Source organism: Gobius niger, assembly GCF_951799975.1.
Source record: "Gobius niger genome assembly, chromosome: 19".
Classification (NCBI taxonomy): Eukaryota; Metazoa; Chordata; class Actinopteri; order Gobiiformes; family Gobiidae; genus Gobius; species Gobius niger.
Genome location: NC_136870.1, coordinates 26039778 through 26057950, shown reverse-complemented (window position 1 = coordinate 26057950; position 18173 = coordinate 26039778). Strand labels below are relative to the sequence as shown.

Below are 18173 nucleotides of genomic sequence, written 5' to 3'. Positions count from 1 at the left end.
CTCTTACAGTTTAGGATTAGAATAATAAACTTATGCTTATTTAAATGTAGGCCATATGTTGAACAGACGGGCACTTTCTGTCAAATATGAAGCATTTCTGCAGATTTAATTAGATCTTTGTGATGAGAAAAGATGAGGCAGGAGCTGCGGAGCGTCAGGGCAACACGTCTCCGATCTAAACACAACTCACATCCATCATCTGTCAGTCCTCTGTCAGCGTACGTGTTTACAGCACTTCATTTCCCACAATCCCTTTGGCCTTTGTAGTTCAGGCAGCCGAGCGAGGCGGAGAAAAGCAACTTCGCTCGCCGACCCAAGGCGCTCCAGCCGCCTCGGTCTCACGAGAACACGGGCACCGTCGCACAGGTGGCGTCAGAGCGGGGCCATCTTTGACACGATTCTGACCGGCCTGCACCGCTCGCCTGCAGCGCCTCGCTCATCTTAAACACACCTAATGTTACGAGTGAGCAGGCTCCCTGTGGCAAGATGGCCGCCGTGTGCGGACGTCGCCCTCCACTGGCCAGCAGCGCGTACAGCCATCTAGCCTTTACTATATGATATCAATGGAGGTGAGGATCTGGCGCCATCGTCTGGTTTTGTTTGACTTTATTACAAATCTGACATGTATTTTATGTTATTAGATTGTACAAGTGTGCCTTTTCTTTCAACGTTGCCAGATCCTAAATAAATGGAGCGGAGTGCACGTTGCCTCCTCCGACTGCCCGCTGTGTCTTGTGAGTCCTTCGACATTTACACCAGAGTAAATAGACAGAACACAAGGCAGAGTCCAAATCACACCTGCCACATAAACACCCAGGATTAAAAGCGGCGACAAGAAAACTTATTTCAGTGGCTGGATCTGCGTCGGGAATGTGTCAAAGGAATAGGCCACCGTTTTTACATACTGAGATATGTCCTTACCTTAGCTTTGACGAGTTCTTTAGGACCTGTCTAAGTGGATAAAAGGGGGAACTATATTGTAAGGCGTAATAATACCAGGAGTAGTTTGGCATCCGCACAGTAAAGTGAAGATTACTGTGCGGATGCCAAACTACTCCTGGTATTATTACGCCTTACAATATAGTTACCCCTTTTATCCACTTAGAAAATCCACATTGTTTAATTTTGTGTAATTATACTTTGTAGTGGAACATTTCACATAACCATATTTAAATAGGGAAAACGTGGAAGAGCTTGGTAGCTTCTATCTTCACCTGGTTTGGAGCTATAGGAGGAGAGGCTAAATGCTAACGCAATCTGCGCTGTGTTTACATGACTGAGGGCACGCATGAAGACCAGACAAGTACACATGAACTCGTCTAAGGTAAGAACATATCTCAGTATGGAAAAACTGTGGTTTATTCCTTTAAGATGATCACACACTGAGCCGGGATTGACGCATTTGTGGTTCAACAATGAGCTGTAAGCGATTGTAGACGATACTAACGGGCTAACCTAGACTAGCCATTGTCCACCTGGTAAACAGCAGTTCTTTTTGACCGAGCGGCGTGTTTGATTTGAGGCTCGTGTTTGACTTGTGTGAAGTTCGCCCCCCCCCTCCATAGTGTCCGATTTGCTTCAAAATGGTGTCATTCGTTTGTCTTTCGTTTGTGCACTTAAAATTAGCGTTTGTGCGCACTTTGTTTTTGAGGTATTGATCATTGATTGGTAATTGGCTCGGGTCTTGGTCCTGGTCTGATCTTTGTTCAGGTCTTGGTTTGGTCTTGGTTCGGGTCTTAGTCTGGTTCTTAGTTGTGGTCTTGATCCGGTCTTGGTCTGATCTTGTTTCGAGTCTTGGTCTTTGCTTAGTTTTAGTCTGGGTCATGGTTCGGGTCTTGGTTTGAATAATAATCATAATGCACTGGTTTTATATAGCGCTTTTCTGGACACTCAAAGAGGCTTCACATTGCACTGTTCGTTCACTCCATACTCGGTGGTGGTAAGCTACTATTGTAGCCACAGCTGCCCTGGGGTAGACTGACGGAAGTGAGGCAACCAGTCTGCGCCATTGCCTCCTCACTCACTCCCTCACTCCCTCACTCCCTCACTCCCTCACTCCCTCACTCCCTCACTCACTCCATTCGCTAGGCTTCCTGGTGTTCCCAAACGGTCTCCCATCCAAGTACCGACCAGGCTCTTCCCTGCTTAGCTTCCAAGGACTGACGGGATTGGGCAGAGCATAGTCTGGGTCGTGGTTCGGATCTTGGTTTTAGTCTGGGTCATGGTTCGGGTCTTGGAAAAGTTGAAAACTGCTGAAAATCAGGAAAAAGACGGAAGTTTAATAAAAGATAAAGATCATGAAAACCAATTATTGATGCGGAAGGATTCCAGTCACTCAATGCCTCAAAAACAAAGCGTGCACAAACGAAGCACAAACGAATGACACCATTTTGAAGCAAATCGGACAGGAGACTTAGTTATTTTTTGACAGATACTTGTAATAATGAGCACAGAACACAGCGTAAACAAAAGTTATTTTACTTCACACTGTAAACGCTACAAACACCACATTAAGTACATTGTGCAAAACAAACCAACCAACAATAAGACATTACGTTTACATTCAAACGTCCTGTGCTTTATTGAACTGCACATTTTTGGACAAAATACCTCGCAGCAGTTTTGTGATGAGTCAGTTTTTACTATAAACTTTCACCTGGATCTTTGGGAAACGCCCACACACGGTCACGATCAAGGGGGAACAACTAGGAAAAAGAACTACCAACACCTTAAAGGAACAGGCCACTGTTTTTACACACTGAGATATGTTCTTACCTGAGCTTAAGGTCGGCACACACTACACGACTTTTCTAGTCTTAAACGATTTTATATAGAATGGGGGGTCCACACTACACGACTGGATTCAGTGCGATTATAGAACGTCTGGGGGTTCACACTTAACGACTGAGAATCGTAAGAGCGACACACGATTCTGAACAGCTGATGTTTTATAACACAGCGCGTCTGTCGTCTCTACGGCTTCCAAAACTGACCCCAAATCCGCAAAGACAGGCCTGTGTTTGTGAGCGTGGGAAAACGTGTGCGGGTCCCGATTGGTCAACGGTGTCAACAATGTCACAACACCGCAGCGCTAGCTTACTGCTACTACGAAGCTTCAACTGGGCTATAGTTCTGTCAAATGGAGATAAAAATCGGCGACAGGAAGAAGCGGGACGTGTTTCAGTGGATTTAATAAGAAAAGGAAACGGACCTCAGCCCAGAGATGGAGGAGATAGCGGGGAGGTGAAAGTGAACAGTTCGTCTCCAAACTCAGTAAGAGCCGCTAAACTCTGTTCGTGGCTGGAATGTAGCTGGAAAAGGTGTTTGTCGTGAACTTTTGGTGATATATAAAGTTGTGCTGTTTCGCGTGTGGGGCTGTGGCCATGAAATTAGTCGTTTGTGCCGCTGCTTTAACAGAGAAGTGAAAAAAGGAGGCGCAGCGGTGTTTTTCTGTCTTTATATCACTCTGTCATTCACATTTGTGTCGGTAAAATCACACACGTTTCTCCCGTGCGTCCAAAATCGGGCTTAATAATCAAACATAGTCGCATCTTTCTACCGCCCACTCTTTGTTACTGTCAAGTGGCTTAAATTTCAGTTGTTTTTGTATCAAAGGCACATCCTGTTAGTATGTGGAGCACTTGCAAGTTTTATATTTTATATGTGTGATGTTTTGTATAATGTGTTTTAATGTGTCGACTAGTTCTCAGAATTGCAAAACGAATTTACCCACGTGTACAAATAAATTAAATTAACCTAACCTAACCTAACACTACACGACCCGACTCCGTGTGACCGCCTTCGACTAGACGCGACTCAATTAGACTCGGCACGACTGAGAATTAGAGCAAAATCGGGCATAAAAGTCGTGTAGTGTGAGCTGACCTTTAGACGAGTTCATGTGTACCTGTCTGGTCTTCACGCATGTCATCAGTCACGTAAACACAGCGCAGACGGCGTTAGCATTTAGCCTCTCCCTCTCTCCACTATAGCTCCAAACCAGGTGAAGATAGAAGCTACCAAGCTCTTCCACGTTCTCCCTATTTAAATATTGTTACGTGAAGTGCTACACGATAAAGTATAATTACACAAAATTAAACAACGTGGATTTTCTAAGCGGATAAAAGGGGGAACTATATTGTAAGGCGTAATAATACGAAGAGTAGTTCGACATCCGCGCAGTAATATCTTCACTTTACTGTGCGCCGCTGCTTTGGTTTGCATTGTTGATTCAAATGCCACGTAATTTTATCAATACGCCTTTCTATTGTCGATCAGTTTATCTGCGTTTGAGTGAGTGACAACGTAACAAGGTCCCTTTGCCAATAAAAAAAGAATAACATAAGAATTAGAACTTCAAACTCGACTCTTTGTGCGTGCAATTTTAAATCCTTTTTACAAACGAAGCACCTTGTTTTAAAAGGAAAATACTGAATAATACAAACTGATGTTGACATGTTTTCCTCCTCAGTGCAGCTCTCGCTTCAATTCATCGTTTCAAAACTGGCTCATAAACTGCTCCCTCTACTGGCGGAGTAAGTCCTAGAGTTGAAGATAAAATGGATTTACAGCAGTACAGTTTACTAATAAAACTTTACATTCTGCAGGACCTGATAAAAACATTAGAAATCTGCAGACTACAGATTCACAACCGGTTTTAGATCAACGTAGCAAATGCAGGCTCATGATCACGATACGTATTAACATGATTCACGGTGACACTGTGGTATTTTTGGTTACTGTTCTCAGGTATAAAATGTCCGGGAAAAGTCTGTGAATGCGCAGAGCGTCATATGGAGTAAAGCTTGAGCTGCTCCTCCACGTCTCCCTGCGAGAGGTCTCCGAACGTGTCCTGGTTGTTCTTCAGGAGCTGGAAAATGGCCGCCAGCTGCTCCCGCTGCACCCTGGGAGGAATCAGACGGGGGGAATATTTCAGAAAGATGGATTGCAGGTTTGTTATGCAAGCCTTTGAGGAAATTAAAGCACATAATACAGGATGTGACAACTTAACCCCTTAACTCCCACCTGAACCGAGCACATTTTCTCCAGTTTGGCTTTACCCCAATCCAAAAGCTTCTGGGAAAAAGCTGTGAAAATAGCAACAAAACTGAGACGAAAACAAGGATGGAAATGTGACAAAAAGTGAGAAAACATTGACATAAAAGTGATGAAAATTGATGAAAAGTGGCAAAAATGTCACAAGAAATTGACAAAAATGGATGAAAAATTGACAAAAATGTGACACAAACATGACCAAAAAATGACAAAAATGTGACAAAAAAATGACAAAAATGTGACAAAAAAATGACAAAAATGTGACAAAAAAATAAATTAAAAAATGACTAAAAAATGACAAAAATGTGACAAAATGTGACAAAAAATTACAAAACTGTGACAAAAAAATAAATTAAAAAATGACCAAAAAATGACCAAAAAATGTGACAAAAAAAATGACCAAAAAATGACAAAAATGTGACAAAAAAATGACTAATATTTGACAAAAATGTGACAAAAATGTGGAAAAAAAAAATGACAAAAATGTGACAAAATGTGACAAAAAAATGACAAAAATGTGACAAAAAAATAAATTAAAAAATGACAAAACAATGACAAAAAAATGACAAAAAAATGACAAAAATTTGACAAAAATTTGACAAAAAAAATGACAAAAATGTGACAAAAAATTAATAAAAAAATGACAAAAATGTGAGAAAAAATGACCAAAAAAATGACAAAAAAGTTCCAAAAATGAGTTGAACACCCAACAAAAAAATTAGGGAAAAAAATCTGATAACGTGAGGAGAAAGATCCTCTCGGTTCAGGCGGGAGTTAAAAGGTTAAATGGTTCATATCATAGTGACCATTTTTTCAGGTTCAGCTTGTGTGAAACTCCTGAAAATACTTCACAATGACACAGAAAGTGGCTCCTGCTCTCACTAAACTTTCTACTGCGCCGACAAACTATCAGACCAAAGATTGTATCTCCAAGTCCACATTGTTCATTTTGTGTCACTTCCAATCTTTGTGTGGAAAGGGCTCCTTCTAGTGGCCGGGACTAGAAGTGCAGCTCCACGAGTCACCGTTACGACACTGCAGGGCTGGGCACCATCCACCAAAACCTAAACAAATTGTCATTTACGGAATTTATGAATATCATGCTGTTTTGAAATGACCTCTAATTCTTAAAGATTTTCATACAGGAAAAGACAAGAAACTTTTAGAGTATAACTTCAGACCAAACTGCAGCCGAATGTGTTTGGGGCGTTTCCACACAGGCTCTCTCGACCTAAAGAGAAAACTAGGGTAGCCTCGGGTCGACCCATGAGGCTTCAACATGTGTGAAGGGCAGTGATTCTCAACTGGTTTGGCATCAGGACCCACCACACCCCTCGGACAAAGCGCAAAAAAGAGCATTTATTAAAAACCCATAAGGCCCTTTAAAGGTTGAATCCTGTTGAAATACAGTATTTTCGCATCAATTTTAATTTATTTAAGCATTTAATAAACCTGTAAAGCTGGATTAATAGTCAAAATGGCACTACACAAAAATGACCGAGTGGTGGAATTACACCGGAAAGTAAAGCACAGCAACAATGGACTGTTGTATTCGACCTGGCAGCTCACTGCACAAATGCTGGGTTTCAGGTGATGTCACAGCGTTCTAAAGGCCTATAATATTATATAGAGGTAAAATTATTTTTTTGAGGAAATTTATGGTCTTGTACAGAGAGATCATGGACCCAGTGACTGATTTTAAAGGAACAGGCCACCGTTTTTACATACTGAGATATGTTCTTACCTGAGCTTTAACGAGTTCTTTAGGACCTGTCTGATCTTCCCCCGTGCCTTCAGTCACGTAAACACAGCACAGACTAGGGCTGTGCAATTAATCGAAATCCGATTACGATTTCGATTACAACAGTAAACGATTACAAAATAAGCATAATCGCAAAAAATCGATTTATTTTGTTTATTTTTTCCCAAAAAAAAATTCGATTTTTTTTTTCTTCAAATTTTTGGATTTTTGTCACTTTTTTGCTGGAGTTTTGTCTTTTTTCTGCTGGATTTTTGTCACTTTTTTGATGGATTTTTGTCACTTTCTTGATGGATTTTTTGAAAGGCAACAAATAATCGTTTGAATAATCGTGATTTCAATTATGACAAAAATAATCGTGATTATTATTTTTTCAATAATCAAGCAGCCCTAGCACAGACGGCGTTAGCATTTAGCCTCTCCCTCTCTCCTCTATAGCTCCAAAACAGGTCAAGATAGAAGCTACCAAGCTCTTCCACGTTTTCCCTATTTAAATATGGTTACGTGAAGTGTTCCACTACAAAGTATAATTACACAAAATTAAACAATGTGGATTTTCTAAGCGGATAAAAGGGGGAACTATATTGTAAGGCGTAATAATACCAGGAGTAGTTGGAAATCCGTGCAGTAATCTTCACTTTATTGTGCGGATGCCAAATTACTCCTGGTATTATTACGCCTTACAATATAGTCCCCCCTTTTATCCGCTTAGAAAATCCACATTGTTTAATTTTGTGAAATTATACTATACTATCTTGACCTGTTTTGGAGCTATAGAGGAGAGAGGGAGAGGCTAAATGCTAACGCCGTCTGCGCTGTGTTTACGTGACTGAAGGCACGGGTGAAGACCAGACAGGTCCTAAAGAACTCGTCAAAGCTCAGGTAAGAACATATCTCAGTATGGAAAAACGGTGGCCTATTCCTTTAATGATCCTTTTTATAATTCATACATTTTCTTTTCAGATATGACTTGTGAAAGTGTAATGCAGTTAACAGGAACAACTGGCTCCTCCCCCCCACTGGGTCCTGTGACATAATCACATTCTAGAACCGGCAACTCAGCAATAGGAGGACTATATTTTGGGAGGAAAACGGATGAACTGTGAAGGAAACTACCTGCTCTGGAGAACTGAGCTAATGCTGAGACCAAGTAAAAGCTCAGTAATCAAAAATGTATGAACTATTACTGGAATAATTCTCTTCCCCCTGAGAGAGGAGGTTTGAAGCAGCTGGACCGCTCATCTCTCCTACGGCGTCAGCACTTTCCCTTCAAGGCCAGGCCACGGAGCTAAACCAGATATAGACTTAGCCCACCGGCCATTGACCCCCCAAATTATGCTCATTGTAATCCAATTGAATGACTTTTATAATCCATTTTAATGTGTCATGAAGCCCCTTTTATTAATTAAAATCAATAGTTTATCTTTGTAACTTGATTGTGGATCTGGAAGCCGCTCCAGTCGAACACAGCAAGTAAATAAAATGATCCAAACCGAATGGTGCCCAGCCCCTTCTCGACACGGCCACTGTGGACGGTACTTTACCATGGAGCAAGTGCTGGATTCAGATTCAGAAACCGTTTAAGTAGAACTTTCTCCTGGAAAATAACATTTGCACAGTCGGTTAATGCAGATACTTTACAGGACTATTTCACTTGTAGCATCTGTTTTCAAGTGTAGTTTTCTGAGTCTCAGATCTTGAAGGCAGCACTCGAGCCTTTGTTTGTGAGAAGTGTTAGTGGAGCCTGGGAAGCTGAGGTGACGGATTTGTTTAAGTCTTTGGCATGAATTCAATCTTTGGTCCCAGACACACGTGGACTCAGTGAGGACAGACACAGGCCGCCCTAAACCAGAGCTCACTGAAGATCTGCAGGAAATCTACACCCGCGACAGAAACCGAACCATGAGCTCCATGTCCCTCTGAGATGTTTGCAGCCCTGCTTTATGAATCCAGATCATAATGAAGTTTCCTGGACCGGCCATTCTCGTCCCCTTATCCAACTAAAGACCCCACAGGAGCCCCTCGAAAACAATAACCCACTGTGTTCAGAACATCTGTCATGTTTTACAGCGAAAAAAAACAAACAAACATGTAAAACAACAATAGAAATGACAGAGGAGTAAATACTAGGGCTGGGACGATTCATTTTTGTCACGATCCGATACTCAGCGGCCGATCCGATACGTATTGCGATATATTAACTAATTATGATAAGTAATATGTTTACCTCAGTGTACCCCTTGGGCCCCAGACCCCACTTTAGGAATCACTGAAAAAGACACAAGGCTATGGGACAAAATATTATAATATATATATAAAAGTATACCGTCAATGCTCTAATATAGGCCGGGGCCTTTATTTACTCAAGGGCATCTCGGACCAGGCCTTTATTGGAACCAGGCCACAATTAGAGACAGGCCTTTATTTCTATTTGAGCAAAACGGACGACCAGGAAAATGAAGAAAAACAAACATTTATGTCCATTTGCACCTAAAATATTAGGTTCATTTATTAATTAACATTTCAAACCCTCTCCCAGCGACTGGAACATTGACACCTTTTATTTTGTCCGGACAACAGGAAGTGTTTCGTTGTTGTTAGCGGAGCTTTGACATCAGTGTCACTGCAGGTTTCTGTTTCGTTTTTACCGCGGACCGGATTATTTGTTGTTATCTTGTGTAAAAGGCGAGTTTAGACGGAGCGTTTGTGTTTGTGATCGATCATGAGACTGACCCGAGAGAAGACGAGACGCTCGCGCTGATGGGAGGAGTTATTTTGAGGCGTGGGACTGACCTGCACACGGAGCAGCTGGACGTGCTTTGAAGACGCGATGGAGACTTTATTAAAACCCTGGAGGGTCACACAACATTTACCCTGTTTCCAAATATCGTCACTGGAGGTTTGAAAAGTGGCTAAATCTGTGTCAAAGTTACGCTCGGATCAGCTCCTCCGCAGCGTCTCCATCGGCCCGGGTTCAGTTTGTTACTTCCTGCACGTGAAGATAGAAGCTACCAAGCTCTTCCATATTTCATATTTAAATATGGTTACGTGAAGTGTTCCACTACAAAGTATAATTACACAAAATTAAACAATGTGGATTTTCTAAGCGGATAAAAGGGGGGACTATATTGTAAGGCGTAGTAATACCAGGAGTAATTTGGCATCCGCACAGTAAAGTGAAGATTACTGCGTGGATTTCGAACTACTCCTGGTATTATTACACCTTACAATATAGTCCCCCCTTTTATCCGCTTAGAAAATCCACATTGTTTAATTTTGTGTAATTATACTTTGTAGTGGAACACTTCACGTAACCATATTTAAATAGGGAAAACGTGGAAGAGCTTGGTAGCTTCTATCTTGAGCTGTTTTGGAGCTATAGAGGAGAGAGGGAGAGGCTAAATGCTAACGCCGTCTGTGCTGTGTTTACGTGACTGAAGGCACGGGTGAAGATCAGACAGGTCCTAAAGAACTCGTCAAAGCTCAGGTAAGAAAATATCTCAGTATGTAAAAACGGTGGCCTATTCCTTTAAGTGTAAAATGTAACAAAGAGCTGTTACTGGAAAACAAAGGAGTGCAGGATAAAAATGCCTCCAAACACGAGTATTCAAAGTATTGTGATACTTGAAAAAGTATTGCGATCCAAATCCGATATTTTGTCCCAGCCTAATACTTAGTGCACTAGAATATATTGTATCGTAATATGTATCGAATCAGGCCTTCTGTATTGTGATATCGTATCGTAACAAAAGTGTATCGTTCCAGCTCTACCGGACACAGTCATGAGTTTGACTCCCAACACTTCACTGAGCCCAGGCTTCACGGTTTATGGTCCCATTATTGTACATCCAAAGTTTCGCTACTTCTACCTTCCTATATTTACTGTAGTTTATTTTCATTGACCGGTGGAGGCGTGTCCTGGAGTTACTGACCTCTGCTCCTCCTGCAGCTCGTCACTGGACATCATCATCTGTAAGTGATGGGACCGCGACTTCCCCGGGAGATACTTGAAACTGTGGTTGGAGTTGGATTCCCCTGTATTCGGAAAATACAAACATGTTGCAGGGTTTATTCAGGAAGCAGCAGCTCATTCTCACGCTTTTAAGACGAGACGCTGCAGGTGAGAGATCGATTTGAAAGTAGATCACTGACATGAAAGCGAGAAAAAAATGTATCGCAAGTTTTAACGTTTCTCCCGTCTTTAGCCGCTGCTGTCTCCGGCAAAGGAAATGACCATATTTGGATTACAGTGTCATCTCGGGCACAGCCTTTCCTGCTACACGTGGATACCAAACATGTGGATACTTGTGAATGAATAAGCGTGGGAAAGACCAGGGGGCGACGCAGCCATGCCATAAAATAAAACTGGCTCAACATTTATCACTTTACCAAATGTGGCGGCCATCTTGTGACTGTCCGGCGACGCTATAGCAATAATTATTTTTAATAGACAGAACAGCTCATGTGCTTTATTCATTTATGTATTTGTATTTAACAATAGTATTGAGATGTTACTTATTACTGCAGATAAATGGTCTCTTTTCTCCTTTACTTCAGCTCCTGTAGATTTTCTCGTGTGTTTATAGTAACTTATCCAGTAGCTTCAGCATTTTGATTGTTTTGCTGCAGCTCATTTTGGCTCAATATAAACTTGCTGTATCTCTTTAATTTGGATTTTCTGAGAACTTTTTAGTCACTGGGTTAGTTTTTTTCAGATGAATAAACCCCTGGGCATAAAACGGAGTAATCGACAGAACTGTTAGCCCCGAGTTAGCGGCTAGTTAGCAACATTAACAACGTTAGCCTGTATGTTGTAAACTCTGCAGACGCTGCAGCACGAACAACATTTAGCTCTGGTTAAATCCAGCACAGACTCTGATTTAGGGAGTGTCGTCTGTAATAAAGTTAGCTCTATGTGGAATATTGGATTTACACTAAACTATTCTCCAGTTTGTTGTTATTTTCTCTCCTCAGTGGAGACACGACAAGTGTATCGGGACCTGATGAATGAGTACGAGTATGTGGTGTCGGCCCGATACCCAACACTGGCATCGGTATCGGTGCATCCCTACTCATTTCTTTGAAACGTCTGATGTTTTCAGTCGTGTTGTTGAGCCGTATTGTTTTCTCCATTCCAAGGTTTCAGTGCATCACTGTCCCATGTTCAATAAATACTCATCATGTTGTGTTAAAAGAACAGAAATACTGTTTTAATCATCATTGGGCCGATCAGTTCAAATGATGAATCTCATTATCGTGAGGAGGTGGAGAATGTTGTTCAGTGAGTAGAGAAAACAACCTGCTTTTGAACACTTCAAAAACATGTGAACTTGTTATTGATTTTTGTCACAATAGGAATCAGTTGCCTGTTACTATCCAAGATTCTGATGTGCAGATTGTTGAGAAATGTAAATTCTTGGGTGTGACTCTTTCTCATGACTTGAACTGGAGCTCACATACGATGAACACTGCTAAAGCGAGACAGCGCCTCTTCTTTTTACGCAGGCTTCGAGAGTTTACCCAAAATACTAGGATTCTTTTGAACTTTTATTATTGTGTAATTGAGAGTGTCCTGACCAGTTGTACTACAGTGTGGTTTGGTCTCACTCTGAAAGAGAAGAAGGCTCTGAACAAAGTGGTTCTCTCAGCCTCAGGACCACTGGCTGCACTTTGCCGCTCCTGGAGGCCACATATAAAGCTCAACGACTGAATCGAGCTTTACAACTTGCAAATGACGCCTCAGGCCGCCCGGCTCAGGCCTTTTCTGAGATGCTTCCTTCAGGGAGAAGGTATCGCTCCATCATATGTTCTACTGATCGACATATTAACAGTTTCTTTCCTCAAGCTGTGATCACTTTAAACAAGGCACTTTAAACAAGGCACTTCTATTTATTTATCTGTGTGGACTTTTATTGTACAGTATTTTAATGTGGCATTGTTTGTTTGTTCTGTTTTTTATATTGTGTCTTTTTACGTGTTTTACATATCGCACTTTGCACATTTTTTTCCAATGTGGTTTTTCAAACCGCAAATGGCCAATAAAATGAATCTGACAGTATGATGATGATTTGAAGAGTTTGAATTTGAGAGTAAAATCCAAAACAAATGTAGCTGAAGTCTGTGTCTTTCATATGATGTCATTTCACTGGGTTGGAAGGGCCAGGCACAAGATGGCCGCTCGAACTGCCATTCGTTCCAACATGTGACCTACACATGTCCTCAAGTGTTATAAAAGATCTTTGGTCACATACTTGAATATGAATATGCAAAAGTACCTTGTTGGTCGGGGCTCTCCGCAGCGCCCTCTGTCTGTGGGAAAGCACACTTTAGCAGCTCCGACCCAGAGAGGCCCATGAAGGAGCTGCGGCTCGAGGAGGAGTCGGGGGGAGGCTCAGCCCTGGACTCGGGCCGGGACAGGTCTGAGGACAGCTGCTCCTGCTCCTCCTGGACACAACGCACAACAATGTCAGCAGACGAAGGTGCTCTGCCCCCGATTAAAAACCTTTGTCATTATGTTTTCACACCTGGAGCTCAGGAGACTCAGGCGTCGCCCTCACCTGACGACCTCATACAAACTGAAAAACAACTTTCACCAACAGCTGAGAGCAAAACAACGACTGCCAACAGCCTTTTCTATCATCATTTAAGTGTTTATTTTAAAACAAAGGCAGAAACTCATCAATAAGAGTAGGGCGGGGCACTGTTACTGTTTCGTCGATACTGGTTCTTTAACGATATTTGTTTTAAAATATTTGTCATCTAGAACAACAGAAGAAAACAGAACAATAATGTGTAAATGAGCAACAGATTTGCAATATCCATTTCATTCTCTAATGTCAAGACGTGTGAAAAATGGGGGATAATTTGGGAAAAAATAAGGCAAAATTGTGCAAAAATAGGGAAACCAATGGGGAAAATATGGCAAAAATTTGGGGGAAATGGGGAAAATATTAGTAATACAAAATGAGCAATAGTGTGAGGGAAAACATTTGAAAAATGGGGCAAAAATTAGAAGAAAAAAAATGGGGCAAACATGAAAATGAAAACAAAACAAAACAATGGTATTAAAAAATGAGCAAAGCATATTCATTAGGGCAAAAATAAGAACAAAATTGTACATAATTGGAATGAATTTGGTAAGTACCGTAAATGCTCTAATATAGGCCGGGGCCTTTATTTACTCAAGGGCATCTAGGACCAGGCCTTTATTGGAACCAGACCACAATAAGAGACAGGCCTTTATTTCTATTTGAGCAAAACGGACGACCAGGAAATGAAGAAAAACGAGATTCGTGTCCATTTGCACCTAAAATATTAGGTTCATTTATTAATGAACATTTCAAACCCTCTCCCAGCGGCTGGAACATTGACGCCTTTTATTTTGTCGGGACAACAGGAAGTGTTTCGTTGCTGTTAGCGGAGCTTTGACATCAGTGTCACTGCAGGTTTCTGTTTCGTTTTTACCGCGGACCGGATTATTTGTTGTTATCTTGTGTAAAAGGCGAGTTTAGACGGAGCGTTTGTGTTTGTGATCGATCATGAGACTGACCCGAGAGAAGACGAGACGCTCGCGCTGATGGGAGGAGTTATTTTGAGGCGTGGGACTGACCTGCACACGGAGCAGCTGGACGTGCTTTGAAGACGCGATGGAGGCTTTATTAAAACCCTGGAGGGTCACACGACATTTGTTGTTTGCCCTGTTTCCAAATATCGTCACAGGAGGTTTGAAAAGTGGCTAAATCTGTGTCAAAGTTACGCTCGGATCAGCTCCTCCGCAGCGTCCCCCTCGGCCCGGGTTCCCGTTTGTTACTTCCTGCACGTGAGTTTTCATTTACACCAGTATGAGACAAATTCCTAACATGGGGAATATTTCTACTGCTATAGTTTCTAATAATTCGCCCCAGCCTGTTTTAGAGACCGGCTTTAATTTGCCTCCGCCAGCCGCGAACCCGGCCACTGTTAGAGACCCGGCCGCTAATGGAAGTCAGGCCAGTATTAGAGAATTTACGGTAATTGGGAAAAAACTGGGTAAATAATGGGTGGAAATAGGGAAAATGTTACTAATAAATAAAAGCAAAAATGAGGGTGATAAAACTGGGAAAATTAAAAAAAAAACAATAATAATTGGGGGAAAATCAGAAAAAAATTGGGAAAATTGGGCAAACGTTGGACAAAAAGAAATGAAAACAATGGGGGGAAAAAAATATTATGACATTTTATTAAATAAAATCATTTTTTGAGCTGAATCAACAATGTCACCGGATCAACAAACTTGGAGCTAAATATCTAAGAGTTTTTGGGGACCTTGCTCTCAATACGTTCAATCATTCAATACAAGTAGTGCCTAAATCTTTTATTACGAATCTATCAAACTGGTATCTGGCACCCAGCCCTAAACAAGAGATTAGGTTTTGGACTAAACTGACCTCAAAGGCAAAGATCTTTGAATTGCCGGACAAATGCTTCTCTCAGTGAAGTCAATGGATCTGTGTCATGATGAGCTCATTCTGGGCAGCGAGAGAAGCGTAATGTCTCGCTGTGAGGCCCCGGGAGACACACTCGTCATATAAATCAATGACCCACCACGGTATTGTAGCCGCTATCTGGCCCTGGCAACAATACGGACACAACGGAATACGACGATCAATAAAAGACAATAAAAAGCAGCGGTGACAGTAAACCATGCGAGGATAACGCAATAAAACACAGTAACACGGCGCGAGGAACAGAAGCTGATTCAGTGAAGACTTTAACCCCCAGTCTGAAAGCTACTCAAAATAGAGACGAAAATACGCCTATAAAGGGATGAAAAAGCAACAAAGAAGAAACAAAAAAGTGGCAAAAAAGAAGCAGCAAAAGAGCAACAAACCAAGGGCGGGGAAATTAATCGAATTTTAATCTAATCGTGATTTTAATAAAGGTCGATGGAGGAGAATTGGCCAGACCTGTCACATTATCTAAAAAAATATGGACGGCGCAGCTGCAGAGCCTGTCAGGTCAATCCCAGGGAAACACAAACAGGAAGCACAGGATGATACATGCAGCACAAAGAGGACCTGGTGATTTTACTGTAAAATCAGCCACAAAGTTGCGCTAACTCGTCTAAAGAGCAAAACAGAAACGTGCAGGGAGGATCAGGACGAGCACGGAGGAAAACTATCATCGCTGTTTGGACCATGTGGATTTGTTTTGAGGAGCAGTCGTGGATTAGCTGGAATTTTAACAGTGAATTGTAAGTTTGATCGTCTTTTTTACTAATAAATGTGTGGTTTACCCATGTCTTTATGTACATATTAAGTTGTTACCGCTTCACTCTGTGACGTTGTGGCCTTTGAGGCTCCGCCCACAAACATGCACTCCTTGACTTTCTTCAAACATTCCCATTTTTTGCATCTCCTTTGCAGATGTTTGTGTGTTGCTTGTCCAGGTGAAGGGGTGACATGAGGATGTTTTACTGTGACGCTATAATAAGAGTTTGTTTTTGCTGATGGCGGCCATTTTAGGGATAGGTTTGCCTGAGTCCTCCTAGGAACGCCCCCACCTCCTGGAGACGCCTCCGAGCTTTCGTCACCAGCCGAGTAACCAACCACTGCTCCTCAGCAGAACCCCCTCCCCACTGATGCCACAGACAGAGTGTGGAGGGGGCGTGTCTGAAAGGCTCAGAGGTTCTTAAAGAGACAGAGGCCTATTTCAAGACATTCACTACAGCCATTTTGAGAGAGACATTTTATACAAGGCAGTTATTCTAATTTACTGCATTTACAGACCGACAGAAGGTTTGGTCATCATTGTAGTGTGATATATATGTGATTGAAAAAAGCATAATACCCCCTCTTTAACATTTGTAAACTCTGCAGTCCCTTTAAACCAAAACGCACAGTAACTTTAAAAAGTGCAAAAGCTCAGATTTTGTTTTGGTCTTGGGGCTTGCTTTAAAACAATTATCTGAAGAAACAAATTACTATTTTTTTTTCTAATTCAATTTAATGGAATGTACGTGTGTTGCAAACGGTTTAGGAAAATATCGCAATATTCAAAACGGTTACCGAATATCGCAATTTCTTTTCTCATACCGTGCAGCCGTAGCTCGATTTTTTTTTTTTTTTTGCTGCACTTTTCTTCCCAAGTTCTCTTTCGTTGTGCACCTCAAATGAATAAATAAAGTTGTTTTTTTAAGTGCTAGCTAAACAATAAACCCGGTAAGTGAAGCTGACGGCACAGACGGCGCGCGCTTGTCACGGATTACGAGCTAATTACATAACTACCCATTACCTGCACCAACACTCACCGAAAGCACGTTTTTCACCACGTCCCAGTGATCGTGCGAGCTGCCGCTCATCTCGCACCAGTCAAACTCCTCCGTCTTCTTCTGTTTCCTCTGCGGGGATGAGAACCAGGAGGAGGCGGAGGAGGAGGAGGGGACGTGTCCGTTCTGACCGGCCGGGGACGCGCTCTCCTTCGCGGCCGCTCCGTGCGCTCGCAGCCCGTAGTCCGAGGACGGCGAAGTGCCCGTAAACATCGACGTCGCGACCACGATGGCCAGAAGAGTGAAAATGACGGCGGCTAAAATGAAGCTGGCGTCCATTACGGAGCTTTTGATTGTGGTTGGAGTAAGTTTTGGAGGGGTTTTCAGTCCGTTAAGTCGCCCTGAGCCATACCGTTACCAGACTGTATGCACGGAGCGGGCGCGACGTAAATACAGGAAACATGAGCTGGACCGCGCCATCCTGATTGGCCGGTTTCACAAAGGAGGCGGGAGTAACTGTGACATCCGGCTTTTGATTGGCTCTTTGTGAGTGTCAACCAAGGAAATGATAAGTGACGTTTTTCAACCGTAAAATAAAGTAATTCAACTAATCCTTGTTTTTGTACCATAAACAGTTAAATAATAAATGCGGTAATGAATACTATCATTTTAAATACTTCCCACAATACATAATACATTACATTATTAGTTTGTCTAAGTTTAAGACAGACCAACATACTGTGTTTAGGGCTGCAACTAACGATTTTTTGTAATCGATTATTTTTACGATTAATCGCTTGGCTGTGAATGGTGTCGGAACATTTTATTATTTCCAATTTTTTTTTATCACATTATAGCTTAAGTGGCGCTGTTTGAGGATGTGTTGGAGAAAACTAAAGGGAAATGTTTTTTTGAAGGCTCTATTAATGAAATTTGCAATGTACAAAACACTACAGACCCTAAATATAATATCAAAGTAGGTTTTCATCAAAAATACTAAATTTTTTATGTCATTTTTGCTCCATTTTAGTCTGTGTGAACCAGAAAACGATTAATCGATTATTAAAATAGTCTACTATTTCAATAATCGATTAGTCGTTTCAGCCATAACTG

General features: G+C 41.7%; 1 protein-coding gene across 3 annotated transcripts; it reads right to left on the bottom strand.

Moving 5' to 3' along the window:
• Nucleotides 1-4701: 4701 nt before the first annotated feature.
• On the bottom strand, nucleotides 4702-17626 carry mxra7 (matrix-remodelling associated 7). 3 transcript variants are annotated; one of them, XM_079577285.1, is made up of 5 exons: nucleotides 17103-17626; nucleotides 13090-13258; nucleotides 10747-10849; nucleotides 8359-8411; nucleotides 4769-4904 (listed from the first exon to the last, which is right to left on the bottom strand). In XM_079577285.1, exons 1-4 carry the CDS (start codon nucleotides 17397-17399, stop codon nucleotides 8384-8386), a joined length of 597 nt encoding a protein of 198 aa, XP_079433411.1. In that variant the 5' UTR covers nucleotides 17400-17626; the 3' UTR covers nucleotides 4769-4904; nucleotides 8359-8383. The 3 variants fall into 3 exon arrangements, with proteins under 3 accessions (XP_079433412.1, XP_079433410.1, XP_079433411.1); XM_079577286.1 differs by lacking the exon at nucleotides 8359-8411 and having other exon boundaries at nucleotides 4702-4904; nucleotides 13090-13123; XM_079577284.1 differs by lacking the exon at nucleotides 8359-8411 and having other exon boundaries at nucleotides 4702-4904; nucleotides 17103-17622.
• Between the last annotated feature and the right edge of the window lie 547 nt (nucleotides 17627-18173).